We start from the raw sequence: 17,623 nt of genomic DNA on the forward strand, positions 1-17,623 counted from the left end.
TCAAAAACAAAAAGAAAATTGATAGGTCACCATATTAAATTAAATTTCGCTTAAATCAAATTACAACGAGGTGGTGTGTAGCGGGCATTTATACAACGCAGGTTGGTACAAAGTACTCTTTCAGTGTTTGAGCAAATGACTTAGAGATATATCAAATTATCAAACAGTAGATTTGTTAATAAGCGGATTTAAGGTGGTTCTGAAGCATTTTGATGTCATAGAATGATGAAAGTTTCCGCCTTTCTCCGAACAAAACCTATAGTTTACGAATACGGATGTACGGTATGGGTACGGTACGGGATTAGAAAGAGCTGTGACTCAATGCAGAGTTGGAGCGCTGGTATAAATTACAGACTCCAGTATATGTCGGATTGAAGCAATTTGAACTAAATGTACTTTAAATGTATATATTTTGTAACCATGGTGATACTTACCCTAACATTTAGTCAGTATATTATACATATTTTACATGCATGCGAACATACAATAATCTGCGAATTTTTGCCGTACGCGACATTAGATAATCACTTCCGGGCATACGCAGAAGTCCGCTCCACCTCTGTAGTAAGCTACATCGATTAGAAACACAACCAAATTGGCACGGTTTTGGGGTAAATATCGACCCGTCCGGAAAAACTGTAGCGAGTGACTTTAAGGTTGGTAAGGTCGTATAAACCTCGATAAATATTTATTCCCGTCTTTTCGATTTGATTTTCCTGTTGTAAAAATGTTTTTGTATGAAACGTATGTCTCCAACCACTTACCATGCAGACATTGTGAAAAGCCAAAAATTAAGGGCAATAATATTCCAACAATGTACACAATTAGGCTTGCTAGTGATAACTCCTATAAAGTTTAGTGTAGTATAGAAGAATTTGATAAATCAATAGGTATGACTACGCTGAAAATCATTTAATCAGAACATGGTGATAATATCCAAAACTGTGCTTCACATTAATCACTCGTGAGCTTTTGGGAGAAACTCAGCCAAAGAGAAGTTGCCAATTTTTATCATAAAATTATAAAAGACCAGAACTCCCCTGAAAAATACTGACTTGGAACATGCCGATACTAAGCATAATAAGACCTTACACTGATTACTCCTGTAACGTTTTATTAAAATCTACCATATTATATAAGAGAAGTGTCTAAAACATGATATCAATTGATTCATTAAGGGGCATGACCACGATATACACAACTAGGCTTGGCAATAATCACTTTTATGAAGTTTTATGTAATTCATCCTGGTGGTATCGGAGCAGTTGCCCGGATAAGGTAAAATAAGTCAAATTAAGGGTCATAACCCCATAACGAATCACTAAACCGGAATATGCCAATAATGTATATTACTAGCCCAAGGCTTAGCACTGATCACTGATGTAAGAGTTGGTGGAAGGCCTCCCGATAATACAAGTGGCCAAAACACCATAAACTTTGGTGAATCAAAGACCATAACTCCGACAACGTCATCGAATCTAAGACTGCCGCAAAAGGCATAATGTATGGTCACCCCTGTAAGGTTTGATGGAAATACACTTAATAATATAAAAGAAGTGGTTAAAACATTATAAAATTAGACGAATCAAGGGTCATAACTCCGCTGAAAATGATCAAACCAGGAAATGCCGATAATATAAACAACCAATAAAATCTGTAAAAATATCCTTTGGAAGCATAGATTGCAACCAAAAATGAACAATAGCAGACTCGGTTTGATTGCGTCTGTTCATGGGAGGTAATAAAATGTGCAAAAATCCTCTCACGCCTCCTAGCATCGGCTTAAGCATTGTAAAAGCGACTCTTTTGAAGTATGTAATAAATCCCTTCGGTTGTATCGGAGGGGTTGCGTGGACACACGTTGTGACAAACAGACTAACAGACAGACGTACAGCACTAAATCCATATGTTTCTCGCACTATACGTGGGAGGCATAATCAAATGCTTGTGTAACAATTAGAATTTCTACAGTAAAATGTACTATAACAATATTACTTACTTTACCTTGTGTATCAAACCTGTTTCCTTAAGTACAACTTAAAATGAGATAATCGTCTAACTTAATACACAATGTTGATTAATTTCAATCAAAGTTGTTCTCGTTGATAAAAAATGAAAGAAATACACATGAAGAATAAATGAATAAGAAGATAGAAATAGTGTGCATCATCAAATTTCAAATATTTAAGATAATATACACCGCTTTTCTTGAGACCGCCTCGTGCTTTCTACTTCCGCAGCCGCCCATTGTCTAGCCAACATTTTATATCTTTGTTTCTCTGCTTCTTGTTGACGACGTAATCTTTCATTAGCCTCTAACTCAGCAACCTTTCTACGCATTTCCGCAGCTTCTTCTTTGTATTTTTCTAGTTTTCTTTCCTCTCTTTCTCTTTCAACTTTTCGAATGTTTTCCATTTCGTTTTTATGTCGTGTGTTTTGGCGGTCAAGTTCAGCCATAAACGTTTTGTGTTGTTCTTCTTGTGTTTTCATGAAATCCTGTTTAATGGTCTCTACTTTTATTGCGACTGATTCTGAATGACATAACACATGTTAGACGTAAATTCATTGCTTAACTTATACAATATACATTTATCGGTACATTAAAGATTATTTTCCATAGCAAAATTCGGCAATACTAATTGTATCGACATTTCTCGTCATGGTGCATGGTTAAATCAATTCAAATAACTAGAATGAATAATATCTACAATTAATGGTATGTCTTGTATTTCTAAAATAAATAAAATTGGTTCACAAGCAGTTAGCATTATAATCTGTTTGGCTGCACGGAATGTACCTTTCATCGCCTTCCCCGAATACATCTTATCTTCCTCCATGATCGTTTTGCTTTCGGGAATCATTTCGTTTTCAAACTCGTTTTGAGCTCTTTGTCTCTGAAATGATAGAATATGTTGACGTGATGCGTCAATTTTCTAAGATAAACGCTAGACAAAGGGAAAGTGCAAATTATTTTGATGAATCGAATATAGCTTTGATGCACCTTTACAATAGCATTCTGACAAGAGGGTCGTGAACAGTCGTACCCTACTTGGGACTCAGTGACATTTCATTACTGCTCATGAATAAGTAAATTTTAGCCGACACCTCTATGTTTTGATGCTTGTTTGTGTCGCATGCTTTTAAAGGATCTCTATATAGATTACCTAACGGAAATCTTTCAAAGCCATATTATATAGCATGTCTATTATTTTCTGAAATGGAATGATGTCTAGTTATTCGGAATTATAAATACTACCAAATGTCATAAAATATATCATATGTATTTTAATTTTTTTGTAGAAATATGTTACATTAAAAGAGAAATTATCAACATTTTCAGTGTAAAATAATTCTACATTTACAGAAATATTATATTATAAAAGTGCGTCACACAACAACAGTCATTCGTACCACAGCTAAATCAATAATTTTGAGATCTCTGTTATACTCCTCAAATAGTTCATGCATGTCAGAGTTGTAGATTGTATGTCCTCCTGCGACCGCATACTTTCCCTTCTTCATGTTAGTCTTGACAATTTTTTTATGCATTTCATGGATCTTAGCAATGCAATTTTCATATAAAAGGTCTCCGTTTTGCTGGTCGATTTGTTCATATAGTGTTTGCATTTCAGCCTGTAAAAATATAAGGTATACCCAAACTGCAATGTCTTCATGTGCATTGAATTGGTGTTTGTTCTACATTTTCACAAGGGATGTATAATGTCATATATTCTTTGGTTTTTTCCAGCACAGGCTGAACCGAAAGATAGTGTCTGTAGTGCTGGCTAAGGATGCATGACACCTTATTTTACTTTATTTTCGTTTTCCTATTAAATTAATACCTTAAAATATATAAAACTCACTACCTTAGGACTGCTACTTTAAATATCAATATCAATACCTTAAAATGTATGCAGATCGCTGTCTGTAAACTGCCACCTTTAAAATTCTTGAATATTATAGTGAATACTGAATTGATAGAACTGTTAATTCTGAATTAATTTTGTATTATAATATTATCGGATTGTGGTGGTGCTTGATGCAGTAGTGTAGTAGTGCTCATATATTATGCTTACTTCATTTGAACATTCGGATGCGGTGACTTTGTGTTTACATTTAAATTTGGAATATTTGAATGGCACTTTTCTGCGTGCCAGTTCATTCATTTCATTATAACGGCTTGTTTCAAGATTCATGAATACAGGATGAGGGTCCCTGTCCATAAGGGCCACGCCAACCAAATACAGTGGTGTTTGTATGCTTTTTAAACAAAGGTTAAATCGAAGTGGTGTTTTGTATGCTTTTTAAAGAGATCACCGAAGATGAATACCCAGACGACTGTCTCAAGATTTTAAACAAAGATTAAATCACTGTGTATTGAGACAAATAATTTCAAATTATATATTCACATTTATTTTTTATATTTCATGTTTCGTAAAATCTATAAGAAAGATGCATTACAGACTAGCAAACGGTTTGACTGAATCTTTTCACGATACGAAATGAACCGTACGAAACCCATTACCTTTGTAGCTTTTTCCATCTTATTATCTGTATCAAACAATAGTTTAGAATGCAATTTTGATAACGTGTCTTCTTGGTATTCCAAATTCGATTGCTGAAGTTTCTTTTTGTCAAAGACTGGAAGTTGTATTTGTTTAATCAGCGCTTTGTATTCTTCCACGGCATTCTTTGTATGTCGCTCGTTTTCTAGTCTTGACATTGTCACCATTGCATCCTCAACACATGGAACACTTCCTTCGTTTATTGCATGTACGTAAACACGGAGAAGTTTTGCTAACACTATACAACGAAAAAACGGTTTTAAGATAGATAGATTATAACAATAACCACCACAGGTTTCACCACACTTACAAGGCTAACTAGGTATAACTTCTAATTCATAGTAGAATCTTAAAATGGAAAAATATGATGGTGTCACATGTGAAGTTGATACTGATAATCATTAACAGTAATAATAATTTATATACTATGTATTCAATGCAGTTCTTGTTTCAAGAGCGTTTTTTGCTAATGTTTACCTCTTTAAATATAGGTCTTGAATGTTTTTAAACTAAAATATAAAAATGAAAAATACTTACTACTGCCTGAGACTGGCAATTTGTTAAGAAGAACTTTCTCAGGGCAGTCATATACATAGGACATGAACCGCTCTGTTTCTTGGATAAACTCCTCGTTAAGGTCTTCGTCTTGAGCTGTGTCTAAGCGTCTCATGACACTTCTTCCTGCTGGTCTGTCGAATGTGAACACCTTCCTACGTGTGAAGTACTTTTTAATGCACTCTCTGGGTCGGTTATACTTCTCATCTTCTGGCGTTTCTACCTCTTTGGTTTTGAGGCAGTCTTCTAGGTATTCATCCTCGGTGATCTCTTTACCATCAATGCGTAGCTCTAGATTAAAATCCCGCAAACACAGCACAAATTGTGGCATTATACAATCAAGCCGTTCATCTGAAGAACTGCTTGACGTAACTTTCATGTTCTTTGACAACATAGTAATATATCTGCAAATGGTGTAATTAAGGTGATACAATTACCCGTTTAAACATTATTTCAATTATCATTGATAATGTTCTTACGTTCTTTGCAGCTAAAATGAAAGTACATGGAAGGTTTTATGAGTGTCCGTAACAATAAACACTAATTGTTTTCTAAGATAAGAGAGGGAGTGTGACTGTGGGTTTGTGCACCGCTATCATAAGTTGCTACTATTTTACAGTGGTAAATCCAATTATTAATTTATAATAATTTAAAGACAGAAATCTGACTTTTATGAGGACAGTGTGTACAAACATCGTAAGATTATAGGTCATGCCATTGTTTTCAGTTGTGTTCAGTTATATATTAAAATATTTTACAGTGAGATTTTATGAACAGAATATTTTGAGACATAAAACATTTCTGGTAATCTAAGCTTTTATACTTCGACGTAACCCTTTGCTCTTTGCGCCAAACGGGACAGTGAAGATCAAAAGACCACATGAGATTAATTGAATGCGCACGAACGCGCTTTTCATTAGATTCTATCAAAATATGTGTAACACAAGTTATGTAATAGTTTTACACGTTTTGCTCCCACGTATCATTACCTGTTTGTTAGGGATTCGCTTTATATTGCTACTTACAATTACACTACCCAGTTACTTTTGTTTATTCTGTTCTGTTAGACACAAAGAGGAGTGGAGTGTCTTACAACCAATTGTAAAATGGCCTATTACCAAACATGTTGTGTTTCTCAAAATATTCTGGTCTTTACCACTATCATTAAGACATTTATAACACAAGAGATCACAGTTAGAAAATGGCACGACGTTTGTTAACAATATCACCATTTAATCAATATTAGAAGTGTTTTTATGTTACATGTATTACAATATTAGAACCAAGAGGAATTGTATACTTAAACATCCCATTGTTGTTTCTGTCATTGCCAGTTTCAAGGTTGTGCCCTACTTTTGTTCATTTATAGATTTATTTGCCTTCGTTGTCTATTCCTGTAGTATGTACTTTGTTATTGTGGTTCTGCGACTATGCATACACTAACATAGGAATTTGATTCATGGGCTGCATTGTTAGAAACTCATAAATCCGTGCCCTTCTTGTATACGAGTATTTCGTTGAAAATCACTTGCCAATCAAATGTGTGGGTTCGAACTGCCTAGCTCGTTTGGCCATATGTGAAAGCTATAAAGCTGCGTAATGAAAGGAAAATGGTGTACTGCTTTATGAACATTAATGGCATAACGGGACCCCTCTCATTATACCATTACAGGAAGAATATATGTCATTTGGCATTGTGACAAGATCAAGCAAACGAACGCTGTAAAGGATACGTAAGTTTCTCAATTGCATCTTGGTTAAAGGCAGACATCGTGTTATATACGAGTGTGCTACTAAGGAGAGTGACAATGGTGAATATTTTGTTGTCATGATCGATGCTCCCCTGAAATCAGATGTAACAATATCAAATATGAATAGATATTAAGAACAGTTCACTATTATTTTGATGTATACATAAAACCAGCCGTCTCTTTAACTCAGTAGGATCGTAGGGTCGTAATCTCAATCCCCAAGCGAGACGAACTTTCTCCGTGACAATTGGATAAAAAAAAATGTTTGAAATCTTCCATCCTACGCCTTTGATTTTTCCATAGAATTGGCAGTTACAAGGAGGAACACTAGTACTAATACAGAGGTATTTGTTGTTTGAATACTGGATACTTTTAGGTTAACTGCTAGCCGTAATTGTAGGAAAACGGCAAATTCTGGTTGCACCTGGAATGCTACATATAAGAATTATTAGGTCTGTCTATACATTGATAATCATTTACATGTATTAGGTATTATATGTGCTATTTAGGATTACAAGCAATCATGAACAACAAACATCTAATTATTTCATGTTGATAATTAAGACATCAAATATACCATAAAAAATTATATAAATATACCAGGGAAACTATCATTACTCTGTTTTATTCTGCGCCTAAGATTACTTGTCTCACCTTTTTAACATCTCCTAGACCTTCAGTATCCAACAGCAGTAAAACTTGAGATTTTTTTGTTGGATGCTTTTTACACCAAGCCCATATACCTTTCGTTGTTGATTCTATTGAACTTCCAAGAATAAATCCTAAAATGATGAATTATGACATAAACACGCGCTGCAATGTTTTGACTTATTATAATTGTTATTTAATGATTTGTCTGAAATATCCAAGTATAAAAAGCTATCAATGAAGTATAACAACAAGCTTTATAGCAGGTTGACAAGCTAAATACTCATGTTTTATAAACACCAAATTTGAGCTTAAAAGTGTCTCTGACAAAATAACAAGAAAGCCTTTACTCATCATGTCGCTCAATTTATCTAAATAGTTTCTGCTCTAAATATTCTGCTTTGATCTTTTAATGCAAATGGTATATTACTTCCAAAAACATACTAATACCATCATGTTTTATGTAGGTTTGCTGAAACAATAAAACTCTACGCTAAATAAGAACATTTTGATATTGTCTAATGTAAACTCCAGACTAACTGCAATGAATGTAAGTCATTCCTAGAATGTTGACTCTATGCATGATAATAAAACTCTTTGTATTGTAATACAAAGAGTTAAAGAAATGAGTAAGTGGGTTAAGAAAGTGAATTATACAGATAAACTGCATTGACAGGTACTGAAGTCCTTAGGGCTAATTTATTTAGATTTTGTTTCAGAGTGGGAGATATATAAGTCAGCCAGAGCCGCAACGCAATGATTTGGCGGGGCTGTGTTACACTAATGATTATATGAAAATTTACCACTAAAACAACGGGTTATCACACAATTTAATTTAGAAAACGTTAAGAACATTGATTTCCAGGGATAAGGTAGTAATTACATTTAAATAAAGAAGGCACTTACTACCTTTTGGTACTGACCAATTAAAACGTTTGTTAAATACTTCTCCTTTGTAAACCGAAGAAACTGATATGTTTTGGAAAATGTTCCGGAGGGATCACCGCTGATAATACGATCATACATAAACTGTGTCCAGTCATGGAATTATTAAATTATTCAAGCATAGAAGATCACTTGCAACATTTTTATGCACAGTGTATATATTTCTTAAATCCCATTACCTCCCATTGTAGATATCACATTTTTCATGTAATATTTTAAGTAACTGCTTTGTTTGTAGAATTTCATGATATTAATTCAATGATGTATATGAGGCAATATTTATTTTGAAGCAATAGTCATTTCTGAGATTTAGCTGTTCATCAAGAATGTTGGCTGATGTTAGTGATAGTTAATAAGTGTTTCTCTGTCAGTACTTTACAAAACTATAACAGAGAACACCTGGCCCCAATTTCATGAAAAAAACTTAAGTAATTGCTTAGCTAAGTCTGTTATTTCAAATGCTTGTTTTTGCACTTTATGCGTCTTCAATGTTGACTTTTTCATCTATATCAGACCCGTACATGACTATTTCATAGATCAAAACACAACAATTCTGAATATTACAGAAAATGAAGTATAAAAGTAAGAAATATATTTAAGCAAATACTTAAGTTCGTTATATCGTGCTTAAATAGAAATATCATCTTTGCGTGACTGAAATAAGTACTGCAGACAAATACTACTAACCATAGTATAATTTAGTATAAATACATTGTAATAGAAAAAAAAAACAACAACATAAAATGACTATAACTTAAGCAATAGCACAATCTTAAAGTAACTGACTTAACTAAGTAATTACTTAAGCTTTTTCGTGAAACTGGGGTGAGTAAAAATGTACCTGCTAATGTATTTTTCTACATGCTCTAAGCTGATAAACTCTTTTATAACTAACTATACAGCCTATGCAGAAAGTTAAGAAAGTTAAGAGAAATTGAAATATATTCAAGCATTTTTCCTTGAGCTTGACACACTTTTACTTCTGTCAATTATGTTTTTATTGATTATGCGGAACTTATCTATCTTGTCTTATCATAGTTCGTTTACGGAGCGGTTTTTAGTCATTATATATATATATATAGCTTTCGTAATTTGTAACTGATGTGGTGCAAGTTTATAGTTCAAACTTCAGCAATTTTTGTTACAACTTGGCATCATAGAAAAACTGCTATACATAATATTGACAATAATAAGACTATAATACGCTACCATTTGTCTTGCCGGCCAAACGATTCATCAGATATGATTTTCCTGTTCTGTACAGACCTGCTATTGCAACAACATTTAATGGAGACTCAATTTTTTCTAGGTTCCTAACTGTATCTTCTACAATTTTGAAATTACCGTCCTTTGCAGAAATTAACTCTATTGGTTTCTCAAAGATTTCCAACGATTCCCTACAGAAAGAATTAAATACAAGTTATTAAGCATTAACATTCTACAAAACTATTACATAAAAACATAAACAAATTTGAAATATCAATATTTCACTTTTTACATTAAATTGAAAACGATAAATGCATGTCTGTTATATGAACTTTTCCTTTTTGTAGATGTTATTGCCAGATCCACGTTTAGCAAATAGACACAATAGAACATAAACAATTTTGTTTTCTTCCTTCGCATATTACTGCTCTTATTGACCTTACCGATTTTTGCCAAACTCGTCTGACATTTTCTCTAAGTCATTGACTGTGTTTTCCAAAACTTCAATATGACCAACACTATCAGCTTTTAATTCAGCCGGTTTCTCAAATATCTCAATTGATTCCCTAGAATATTTGAGTATATTGTTGTCTATTGTAACATTCATCGGTGAATAACATAAAAATATATACAACTTCGAAAATTGTAGGCATATATTATGTGACTGAAATGGTAAACGTTAATGCGAGTAAGTATTGTAAGACTGAAAAGACAACTAGCATCTGAATGCCACCTGAAATAGAAAAATCTCCTGTTTGAAAAGATGAGCATCGATGTTTGTATTGTTGAAAGGCAACATGACCACCTAGGTAACCTAGTGGTAGAGCGCACGCTTCGAGTGCGCGGGTCGTGGGTTCGATGCCTGGCCGCGTCCTACCAAAGATGTAAAAATAGTAAACACGTTAAACCCGAACACACTTCACATCTACAATTATAATATTTTTTGTTTGTAGATGTAAACAATTTATGTACATGAAGCAAATCACACGATAAAACGATCAGTCAAACATTTCTGAACAAATCACAACTCACATGGTACTTACATGGGTATATTAGCTGTTTCTGAAAGATTTTCTTGGTCATTTTCTGCGCCGCCTTCTACGGCTTCAAGATAACCACACTCGGGAGCTTTTAATTCCATCTGTTTCTCAGATATCTTCATTGATTCCATAGACAGACTGAAATATAACTTAATACAGTCCATAAGAAAATTTATAGAGCTTTATATAAATATAAACAATTCCTAGAATTAAATACTTCGTTTCTGTAGACGGATGTAAACGGTAATCTCTTAGAATATATAATATTTAAATATTTCCTGTTTCTATACGAAAACTTTAAGGCCCCTGGCATGTCTGAAAAATTTATATTCCATTTTTAAAGGAAAATGGTAAAATAAAATGGAATAATACCTGTTCGCACAAATAAGGCATAAGCGAAATAAGAATAATACCTGTCCGTATACTGATTCACATAAAAGAACTAACAGAATCAATACATTCTTTTTACCTGATAAAACAGCCGCTCATTTTGTACATACCCAGTCTTGTCAGCCTCTTCTTGACTTTGCTCTAGGTCCATCGTGTCGTTTACAACTGCATCATGGTCATCATTGTCATTTTGTACATTCATCGGTTTTTCAAATATCCCAATCAATTCACTGGAAGTAATAAAGTGCACGTATGTTAACTCATATGAAATACAACCTAGTTCGAAAAAAGAATTTTCCTTTTCGTTAAAAAAAAGAATAACATTTAGCGAATAATGCCACGGATTAAAACGACTGGCCAAGTTTTCTCTCTGTAAAATACTGTAGGCTTACTTATTTTAGCGGTGTACTAATAAAGTACCAGTTATACTATTGCATTGATCAGCATACATGTTATATAATTGAGAGTTCTCATTTTTCAGTATTTTCAGCCAAAATTTTAATGATCTTTCTTTTGCTATCACAGATAATGGAAACCTACCCAGTTCACCGTATACAGCACTGGTAGGTGTTTGAGTTCGAACCCCTAATATATACTTACAAAATCTTATATGAATTCTATCTATTTCAGTATAGTTGTAAACACCCCATACCTCGGATCCATATAACAATATAGGTGAAATCATAGAGTCAAATAATTGAAGCTTTGTTTTAACAGTTAGTTTTACACGGTCGAAAAGCGATAATAAACTATTATATGCTCTGAGAGCTTGGTCAGATAAAGTTTTAACAGCTGACAGCAAGTTTCCAGTATACGTAAACTTAACACCTAGATAAACAAAATTGTCAACAATTTCAACTCTCTGATTATCAATAATAAAATTATGATCATGTACTGATTTTCTTTTTTTAAATACGCATACTTTAGTTTTGTTGATATTAATTTTGAGGCCCCAATTATTGGAATACTCATGCAATTTATCAATCTGTGCTTGTAAACTGGTCGGGCTTGTTGTAAATAACACTATGTCGTCAGCAAAAAGTATAAGATACATAGATAACAGTTCTAAGTCTTTATCTGCCAAAGAATTAAAGTCAATACTTTGCTCGATGTCATTAATAAACAGTAGAAAGAGTAGGGGTCGTTCAAGAACAATTACATATAAAACGCCAGTTTTGTTTCTGAAAATATTGCCGTTCATTTTGTACTTACCCGTTATCACCAACCTCATCCGACATTTTGTTTAGTTCTGTTACCGCGCTTTATGCAGTTTCAGCTTGGTCGTCGTTGTCAGTTGTTAAATTATTTGGGCTTACAAATCTAAATGTAAGTTCCCTAGAAAGATAAAATATGATTTTTGTAAACCTAATCAATCGAGAAGATAAAACAAAACTTATTCTTTGTTGAGGCAAATGATAACGTTTATTGTGGAACTTAAATATGAATACACAATGTAGTTCTTGCTTGAAGACGTAAACGGATTGCATTCTCCTACTAGAAATATGGATACTCCTACCCAGTTAACAATTTCTAATGCCGTTGTCGTTGTCAGACATCATTGGAAACAGTTATAATTTCGACAGAAATAAGCTGTAAAAGTTTTATATGAAGGTGTAAATCGAGAGTAATGTATTGTAAGATTCTACCTGTGGTAGATATCAATTAACGTACAGTGACCTGGGTAATCTCATCAAAATTGTGTTAATGCCAGATTTAGAATAGCCAAAAAGAGTAATTGTAGACGTCAATCCGTTTATAGAAAAAATGTTTGTTGTTGATTAATCACGAACAATCGAGATGGTCTGAAATTTTAAAACACTCTTCAAAAGTTTCTATTTTAAAAGCATACTCATTTAGTGTTAGACCTAGGGAGTTGTTTTACTAGGTGTAAAATTCGAACAATTTATGAACTTTCAAGAGGAATTGTATAAAACATATAAAGAAAGGTCCATGCCATACTGCATCTAACGGTTTGCCATTGCGTGCATTGCAAGTGTTGAAAATCCTACTTAATAAGTTTCTGTTTTTGTTAGGTTTAGAGTCACATTGACACAATGTAGGTCATACGACGATCCAGTTCAAGCTCTTGGTGGTGTAGGAAGATACAAGGTGAGCATTATTTCTTGCATGGATTGACACCCGGTTAGAACTACCGTAAGGCAGCTGTACAGTTTCTTCTCTAAAGAATTCTACACTCAAAGCGAGCCAAGTTTTAAACCTAAAGTGGCGAAGCGCAAGTGATCCGATGCCAGCAGTCTTAAATACTCGGACAGGTAAGCCAAGAGACTGGCGTAACAAGATGAACAATTGTAGCAATGTAGTGCCGTCTATGTCAATGTGGCATTGTAAAAAAAAAACTAACAGAGATGATTGTAAATCGAAGATTCAAACTGAACCTGAAACTAATCAAGAAAACATTGTTCGGATGTACCAACTATATTATCCCAGGAACATCCGGGGTTTTTAATTTTAATGGAATAAAAAGGTGAAAATACCTACAATCTGTAGGAAATATCCACGAGACCTATAGTTAGAGACCATGTATATATATATAGTACTTTGATATTATAAAGATGAGTTTATATTGTAACATAAATATACTTATATATGATGGCGATATTCAATTCGCTTAAAATGTACAAAAAATTAATTTAAAGTTTAAACTTAAAGCTGTTCGTTTGGGTACAGTTATGATAGTGGCAAAATAGAAAGACTAGTGTTTTTGCAAATAGAAGTGTATTACTAGTACATTAGAACTGAAACGACCATATGTTTTACAAACCGTCAATTTTGAAGTGATTAACTAAAGTGATGTTTGCTTCATCTGCAGAATAATCATAAAAATGATATTTATCATATCAGTCACTTCGTCCTTGCATCTGTCTGTGTTACTTATACTTTAAATTTTACCACACGTGCTTATCACAATGACGTTATGTGTGTACTTTATATCGATTTTCCTGTCAGGAAGTATTAAAACTAAATTTATCAGTTTCTTATCACCCTGTTACTCATCAATTTTCTTAAGTACTAGTATTCATAACAACGCCTTAATCCTCGGAGATAACGTCAGCAGGCTAGAACATTTTATAGTTTGGTTCGCATGTAGTATATATCACATTTCACTGTTCAAGTGCACGGTACTTTCATTTTACTTGTAAAAATGCTCACTACAGTTATACTGTATTGAAAGGGCCATACGTATTAGCAATCCTCGCCTCGCCTTGACACATGATAAAATGATACTATTGATAACACTTGATATAATAATGCTTTTGATAACACTTGATATAATAATGCTATTGATAACACTTGATATAATGGTACTATTGATAACACATTTTATAATGATGCTATTGATAACACTTGATATAATGGTACTATTTATAACTCATATTATAATGGTGCTATTTATAAGACTTGACATAATGATGCTGATGATTTCACTTGATATAATGACTCTATTGATAACAATTGTCGCATTGAAAATAATCATGTTTTCCTTAAAATTTATTTATTTGCGTACGTGCGTTCGTGTGTTTGTGTATATGTGTAGTGGGTGTCCGCTTTGTGTTTTACTTGAATATTGGTTCTCTCATTGATTTTGTCCAAGTAAAAGTATAAAAGTGCAGCTATGAACCTTGGCCAATAATGTGTTTTTGTTTTTTTTGCTTGAGTCTATAACTACTATTTACAGAATATGATAAAACTATCTCTTGTAAAATCGGAACAGCATAAAACATGAACATTCAAAAGTACCGGCACGATGAACAAACAGAAACCAATGAATCAAATACGTTGACTATGGGGCGTACTTCTGTATGGCCATACTATTTGTCTTATATCACACTTCCGGTTGTTTATATGTTAACAGAAATAATTAACTATAAATTAAAGGCAAGTATCCCTCAGTGTTGAATTTTGTATATGAGAGTTTGTAATGGTACCGTTACAAAAACTGTTATTACTTTTAAATGGCCATAAATATGTGCACTCAATTTTTTTCTCGACAATCTTAAACTCATGCATTTGAATTATTAAAGCATTTAACACAATAAATGTGCATAAACCATGTATACACGTAATGCAAAGGACCGTAATAATTATCAGCATTACTACAATTATTCTTTCAATCCTTTCCTATTGCTCCAGGTACAACCTGTTTAAACAATGTTCTAACTATTTAGTAAGAACAAAATTTAAAAAAAAAAGAAAGAAATTACCTCCTTGTTACTATTTTAATGTTTTCATAAGCAAAACTCTAACAAGTGTTGATCTGAAAATATCAGTCAATATTGAATGAATTTCCTATATTTCTTTTATTTAACATAATTATGCAACTCTGATATTCTAGATTTGCTTTAGAATATCATTCCAATTATCGTCAATTATAAAACATATTTTCGAATTCATATATGGTAAAAGATCATTGAGAAAGAATTTGGCAAAGTGCAACGGTCTTGGTTTTTGACAAAACTCTCTGATTGTAAAAGCTGCAATCTTGAAATCTGTACAAAAAGACGCCATTCACACGAGGATTGCTTCCTTCTTAAGCATCAGATTGAAAACATGAGTAACTAAGTTGTGTAGTGTCAGTTGCCTATATGGCGCGAAACATGACTTATGAAAAGTCTAGAACAAGGATAACCTTAGAGATTTTATAATGAGTTCATAATGTATAATCATTACAATCAACACTATTCTTTCAAACACTTTCTTTCATTTCTTACTACATTTTTACCAATAAATTTACTGTACATTTTTAGAAACATAACTGTTTCACGTGCAGTTGGAGAAAATAACCCTCTGCAATAATGTATAAAAACAAAGAGAAATATCAAACAGGGAATGCCACGCACCAAAAGCATTCATATGATGAAAGTCTGTCTAATATGAAATTTGTTACCTAAGCGCTTTCTTACGTCAGATTTCTAATGTATGTAGATTTCTGCTATTTAGTCTATGTTATACGATTATACGACGTATATTCATTTCGACCACACCCACTACTCCGCACACATACAAAAAAGGAAGAAAAAAGCAAAACTTACCTGTAACGAGAATTCACATTTTAATATTACGAATGCCTTTCAGGTATCCCTAGATATTAATCAATTGAAATGGATTTAAACAGACTATACGTAAATAGCAATTATTAAACGTAAAATCGATATTAAACCAAATAGTTCAATCAACGAGTTGTTAGTCATATTTAAATCTTTTTGTATCGGAACTACTTTTAAACATTGTATGTACATATTAAATCATTTACAGAATCTCATAGAAAGTATTACCTTTCGCTTGTACAGACACAAATTCAGATTTGCATTTAAACAGCTGTAATCCGTCGCTCCGTTGCTCAATTTGCCGTTGTAGGCTTTAGGGGTCGGCTAAAACGGACGTGTGAAAATAATGTCTAATGTATTACATAATACTTGTTCCGGCTATTGGGTATTTCTAATAGTATAAAACATTAGAACAGTCTCAACATTTGTGCTGTTTAAGCGAAACAGAACTTTAAATACAGATAAAGCAAATGAATTTAATTAATTCAATAACAATGTAAATAGCTTTAACCTCATATGTTGTTTATTTCACTTTTGAGAAGTCCCTCACATGCTATTTATACACTTGATTTTCTGAAAACAGCGTATTTATTTTTAGAAAATAAATATCGAATAAATGACATTGAACAGGTAAGAATGTAGCGTTAATTGCTATGCAAAACAAAACTCATTTTCTTCGTTTTGAAATTTGACAATATCTTAGGATTAACTTAAAACTACATTGTTTACTACCAATATATGGGTCATTTTATATGCCTAACTGAGATTAAGACATACCTTTATAGGACGCTAACATGCCGATTTGAAAGATATTTTAACGGTGCATAAATTTTACGTTTTATACTGAGCACGCAACATTCAATTCCTCACATGAGAAAAAAAAAAGAAACATCGAATAAATGCGAGCAGCACGAACTAACTAAAAAAATCTTAAGTTTACTGACAATGTAAAATGCTTGGAAAACCAAAATTGTTTCCAGTTTTCCTACCTGCGTCACACCTGTCTCATATGAAGATAGCATGAAATATAGAATTATAAGAATTACTTTCACTTATTCTAGTTGCAAGTGGAAATATCCTACTATAGGGTAGCTTGTGGTAAGGAACTCAGTTGGGAACCGCCTAAGTAGTTACCCCGAGTCGGGTATTCCCATCTACACAAGCAAGCACTGATATGTCATTTGCTGGCATTCTGTAATCAGCAAATGTAAGTGAAAATTAAGTCCGCATAGCATCTTTGTGTTAGGGTAGCAGGCAATTTACGCGGGTAAACATCTGCAGCGTGACGTTATGTTTACATTTTCGTTGTTTGCTTGGTTTGTTTTTGTACTTTATAGATATTGTTCCTTACACGTCATTTTAAAGCACGAACTCATCTTACAAACCGGAAGTAAGAAGGAGTTTTCTAGCAACGGTGAAACCACAGTAAAGTCCCGTCCGGATACAAAAGGATATTG

At 33.2% G+C, this 17,623-nt stretch overlaps 1 protein-coding gene across 2 annotated transcripts; it reads right to left on the reverse strand.

Moving 5' to 3' along the window:
- Positions 1-393: 393 nt before the first annotated feature.
- Positions 394-16,783, reverse strand: LOC123552043 (guanylate-binding protein 1-like). Of its 2 annotated transcripts, XM_045341435.2 has the most exons (13): positions 16,395-16,783; positions 12,313-12,435; positions 11,211-11,330; positions 10,714-10,848; positions 10,114-10,236; positions 9,674-9,861; positions 7,526-7,653; positions 6,854-6,963; positions 5,103-5,524; positions 4,526-4,803; positions 3,412-3,633; positions 2,798-2,894; positions 394-2,531 (listed from the first exon to the last, which is right to left on the reverse strand). In XM_045341435.2, exons 2-13 carry the CDS (start codon positions 12,336-12,338, stop codon positions 2,185-2,187), a joined length of 2,196 nt encoding a protein of 731 aa, XP_045197370.2. In that variant the 5' UTR covers positions 12,339-12,435; positions 16,395-16,783; the 3' UTR covers positions 394-2,184. The 2 variants fall into 2 exon arrangements, with proteins under 2 accessions (XP_045197370.2, XP_045197372.2); XM_045341437.2 differs by lacking the exon at positions 10,114-10,236 and having other exon boundaries at positions 16,395-16,782.
- Between the last annotated feature and the right edge of the window lie 840 nt (positions 16,784-17,623).

This window comes from Mercenaria mercenaria, chromosome 4 (genome assembly GCF_021730395.1).
Source record: "Mercenaria mercenaria strain notata chromosome 4, MADL_Memer_1, whole genome shotgun sequence".
Classification (NCBI taxonomy): Eukaryota; Metazoa; Mollusca; class Bivalvia; order Venerida; family Veneridae; genus Mercenaria; species Mercenaria mercenaria.